This window comes from Arvicanthis niloticus, chromosome 9, assembly GCF_011762505.2.
Source record: "Arvicanthis niloticus isolate mArvNil1 chromosome 9, mArvNil1.pat.X, whole genome shotgun sequence".
NCBI lineage: Eukaryota > Metazoa > Chordata > Mammalia > Rodentia > Muridae > Arvicanthis > Arvicanthis niloticus.
The window spans coordinates 69517469-69522628 of NC_047666.1; the positions used below are offsets into that span (position 1 = coordinate 69517469).

General features: G+C 35.0%; 1 protein-coding gene across 1 annotated transcript; it reads left to right on the plus strand.

Annotated features, from left to right (window-relative positions):
- Positions 1-590: 590 nt before the first annotated feature.
- Positions 591-1520, plus strand: LOC117715833 (taste receptor type 2 member 124-like). The gene has a single exon (XM_034512692.1). It carries the CDS (start codon positions 591-593, stop codon positions 1518-1520), a length of 930 nt encoding a protein of 309 aa, XP_034368583.1.
- Positions 1521-5160: the final 3640 nt, after the last annotated feature.

Consider the following 5160-nt stretch of genomic DNA (forward strand, 5'->3'; position numbering starts at 1 on the left):
ATGAGTCAATCTTTCTTTCTTTCTTTCTTTGAATCCAGCTTCCACTCTGACTATGGAAAAGACAGGACCTGAAGTGATGTTTAATGAAAAAACACATACCTGACTCTGAATAACTTTTAAGTCTTCGGTGGCAAGACTCTTGATTGAACACAAAAACATTTTTTTAACTTTATATTCATTGAACAAGGTTTTTGTAATATTTGTACCTCAGAACTGAAGACAGCATAACCAAATTTCCTAAATCTCAAAAATGGCAGAAATGCAAAACAGTAGAAAAGAATTTATTGATTTTCATACCAGCAAATGGGGTTGTCCTTTGTTTCTAAATCATCTGCGGAATATTTCAGCCCATGGTAATCACATAAAAACATGATCTAGGACTCAACAGTGAATTGAAGAAAAAAATGTAACAAGAATGTAGGCAGATTAAATGCCAAGTGGGAGATATTTGGCTTTTCTTATAATCAGACATTGCAGAAGAAGGAGGACAAAGAAGAAAACTATTTTAGCTACACAGTGGACCATATCCCAGGCATTCAATCAGTACAAGAGGAGCAGTGATAAAGACTTTGGGTTTTCTTTGTCTGAATATGGTACCTGTCCTGAACAGTATCGTCACCATCATACTAACTGCAGAGTTTGTTTTGGGCAATTTGAGCAATGGTTTGATAATTCTGAAGAACTTCATTGACTGGGTCAATAAAATAGAGCTCTCCACAATTGATCGAATACTCATTATCTTGGCAATTTCCAGAATTAGTATCATCTGGGAAACACTACTTTTGTGGGTTAAAGATCAATTAATTTCACCTATCACTATAGAAAAATTTAAAATAATTATGTTCGTCCTTATACTATCTAGCCACTTCAGTCTCTGGCTTGCTACAGCTCTCAGCACCTTCTATTTATTCAGAATAGCTAACTGCTCCTGGCAGATCTTTCTCTACTTGAAATGGAGACTAAAAAAGCTGATTGTGCTGATGTTACTGGGAAGCTTGGTGATCTTGATTGCAAATATGATACAAATAACCATCAGTCTTGAAGAGAAGTTCTATCAATATGCAGAAAATACAAGTGTGAATTCCATGGAGACTGAGTTTACAATTGTGACAGAGGTGATGTTATTTAACATGACTCTGTTCTCTGCAATACCTTTTTCATTGGCCTTAATTTCTTTTATTCTGCTAATCTTCTCTTTGTATAAACATCTCCAGAAGATGCAGCTCAATTTTAGAGGAGATAGAGACCCTAGAGCTACGGCCCACAGGACTGCCTTGAGAATTATGGTCTCCTTCCTCTTGCTCTATACTACGTATTTCCTGTCTCTTCTTATATCGTGGGTTGCTCAGAAGAATCACAGTAAACTAGTTCACATTATTTGTATGATAACTTCTCTCCTGTGTCCTTCAGCCCACTCATTTATTCTGATTCTGGGAAATTCTAAATTAAAGCAGACTTCTCTTTGGGTACTGAGGCAGCTGGGATACAGGATGAAAGGACAGAATACCTCAACTACATAAAACATCCAAGCATCTACTGGGTTTTAGATAACAAACAAATCTATGAGGAAGTAGTTCAATAACTTTTCCCCTTGACATGGAGTAATAGTTTGTTTTTTTTTTTATTAGTCAACCTATATCACTAAGGCTCATATAACAGTTATTTTAACATTTAATTTCAATTAAATCAAAGCAAATGTGTCAGAACATACCTTTAATCACACATCCTTCAAATTCAGCATTCAGGAGGATGGTGGATCACTGTGAGTTCAAGGACAATCCAGTTTACATGGTCATTTCCAGGACAATCAGGGATATGTAATGGGACCCAGTCTTCAAAGTTTTTTCAACAAATTCAAATTTTGCAAGATTACCTTTTATGAAGTTTATGTAGGTAATGTTGCAGAGTCATTTTCAGCACGTGTGAGAAATTATTGGCCTAGAGTTTGTGTACAGAATAACAAAGTTTCTCAATCACCATCCTTCCTGGAAACAAATACAACCTAAAAAGGAGTCAGTGATGAAGGGAGGAAGAAAAATCAGCCTGATGGAGGTGCTGTGAAACAGGTATCTGCTTACACATCTACACTGTGTAATTTTGATTCTGGTTGCTAGAAATACAGCTTATTTTAAAGCATATAGTTTATACCTAGCAAGTATATAAGTTGTAGTGATATATGGGCTGTACTCAAAATAGTAGAATTTACTTATTGAGCTGTATTGGTTCCTTTCTTCTTGATGGAACAAAATGCTCTAGCAAAAGCAACATAGTGAAGAAAAGTTTTATTTCAGCCCACAGTTCAAAGACATTTTATTCCTGACTTCAGCTTCTTACATCATAAATGTCATCTAATATTTTCCAAAATGTATATTCAATTTCCTTCTACCTATAGTCATTACATTTCTATGATGAATGTTTCCATATTATTGACAGTTTGTAAACTTTTTGAGGAAATCATTGATAGATTTCTTTACTATTTGAAAACATCTGCAATTACTTATTTAGATGTTATTTGTATACATCAAGCCTGTTGGTTGTAAGTGATCAATTTTAAGTTGCACTTTGGTATAGGACTTGATATAACTATCTTGTTAAATAATGAAGCCATGTTTAGTTGAGTTAAGGGCACTTATTATAGTTATTTAGAGTTGAAATAGTGAAGGCTTGGTTTGTTAGTTTTATTAATAATTATAGTGTAGAAGCTATGAATCATGTGAATGGAAGTGATCCATTAAATTAAAAAATTTCTTTCTCTTGAGACAATTGAATTCCCTACTTCTCTCTATATATCTTCTAACTCTGTTGTCTGTTTCATTTGTGCAGGTCCCCAACAAGGGATTTTGCTCTGTTTATTGACACATCACATTAAATATATCATGGGGAAGGAGAGAAAAACCTTTTGTTGGTCAACCTTATATGAGAGTAGTGCAATGATAAGTTATTTTATTGACCTCTATTGATCCAGAATATCATTGCAAATCACAAGCATGTTATAAATCTACATCCACGTGGCACTTTCAACATTCATAAGTTCATACTGGCTATTTCTTTCTTTAAACTTTTTATAAAAGGGTATCTACTAAGGCATGGAAAACTACTAATGCCATATCAACAAATAGACTGACTCTCCCTACCAAATTAGTCATAAAACTATCTCAATATAGATGGGACTTAAGCTTACTTCCACAACTAGAATTTTGACTGTTTTTACATTGTGCAGATATTGTGCAGACAACTGCAGTTGGTATGTGTTAATCATATCCAGAATTCTCTCTTCTCATTTTTTTTTTTTTTTTTTTTTTTGGTTTTTCAAGACAGGGTTTCTCTGTGTAGCCCTGGCTGTCCTGGAACTCACTCTGTAGACCAGGCTGGCCTCGAACTCAGAAATCCACCTGCCTCTGCCTCCCAAGTGCTGGGATTAAAGGCGTGTGCCACCACCACCCGGCTTTTTGTTCATTTTTTTTTTTTTTTTTTAGAATTCTCTCTTCTCAGACACTGCTCATCTATGAATTTTTCTGAGCTTTGTGTGTGTGTGTGTGTGTATATATATATATATATGTATATATATATATATACATATATATATATATAATATATACATATATATTTGGAGATATATATATCTCCAAGTCTCAAATATGTATTCAGCTTAACTTCTTACTAATGAGATGTCCACTAAGAAACAAAACCTTAGAAATAAATTTTCCCATTCCCCAAGAAGCAGAATGGGCTCATCAAAACGAGCTACTAACAACGGGTCTTCAGTTACTGATGACCCTGAAGTAGGGAGGGTAGTTCCAAAGCTGAGTCAGTTCCTGAGACATCTACCTGGCAAAGGTATCAAGGCCAGGATAGAGCTAGTTTCTAAAACTCTTCAAGGTCTCACCAAATATAATGAAACTAACATAATACTAAATCAAAATTGTACTAATGTTACTACTTTCCCCCCTACTAATCATATTAGATGTTACCTAAACCTTCTGGAAAAATCCCCTAGATCTGCATAAAAGGGGCTGCAGGCTCCTTGAGTGGTCCATCTTCAGGAGTGATGACCTCTGAATGCTGGTAGTTTCTGCAGAATAAATGCTTTTTACTTTTGCATACCATTTGAGTCTTGGGTCTTCCTACAGTGATTCTTGGACCCTAACTCTAAGAGTGTCCCTTTAACCTCCAACTTCAAATAACTATCTGTTCTGTGCCTGGATTTCAAGTTCACTGATATATATATGACTAAGACCATAGAAAATAAATAGCAAAGATGGTACCAGTGTATTGATAATAAATATCTTATTGCTCTGAAAATCACTTGATCAAATGTATATGACTTGATCAAATGTATAGACCTTTAAAAGGTCTAATAAAATATAGACGTTTTAAGTCATGAATTATGTATTTAGTAGTGAAAATATTTTCTCATATAGCAACATAATTATACATTTACAATAGTCAAAACAAAATAGTGTTGCAAGTACAATGTTGACATGAATATTAAATTAGCCACTTTCCTTGAATCAATATATTTTCATATTTTTTTCTGACTCTCAACTGAGAGAGAATGGAGGAGAGAGGGACAGAGGAAAAGGCAGAGGGAGAGGTCCCAACTTTTCACATGAATACCTCTTTCTTTCTTTGGTTGTCATCTTCCACTCCAAGTGTGGAAAATATGGAGCCTTAGCTCTGGGGAAAACAGAAGACTTGTGATATAACATAAACCATTCTTTGCATTTTTTCTAAGTCCTTAGCGGCAAGGCTGTCAAGCAGAAGTCTTCAATTAGTTTCATTTTTGTAACATTGTAACATATACCCTTACAATGCAAAGTGGCCCAATCAAATTTCCTTAAACTGATACAGGCAGAACATGCAAAACAGTGGAAAAGTCATATCTTGATTAGCATATCTGCATTCTGAGTTTGCCTCTATTTCTAAAATCATCTGATTAATATTTAGAATACGGTAAGGGCAAACACATGCTAACTAAGACTCACCAGAGAGTGGCGGGAAAAATACTTAAGAAAATATTTAGATTAAATGCCAAACAGGAAATGTTCAGCTTGTTGTATTTTCAGAGATTTCAAAAGGATCAGGACAAAGAGAAGAAAGAGTTTACCTGCACAGTGGACAACTCATGGACCACTCGGTCACCCAGTGACAGGCAGTGCT

Bases quoted from the DNA above. Each gene is read 5' to 3' on its own strand.
- LOC117715833 (XM_034512692.1), top strand. From the start codon at position 591: ATGGTACCTGTCCTGAACAGTATCGTCACCATCATACTAACTGCAGAG.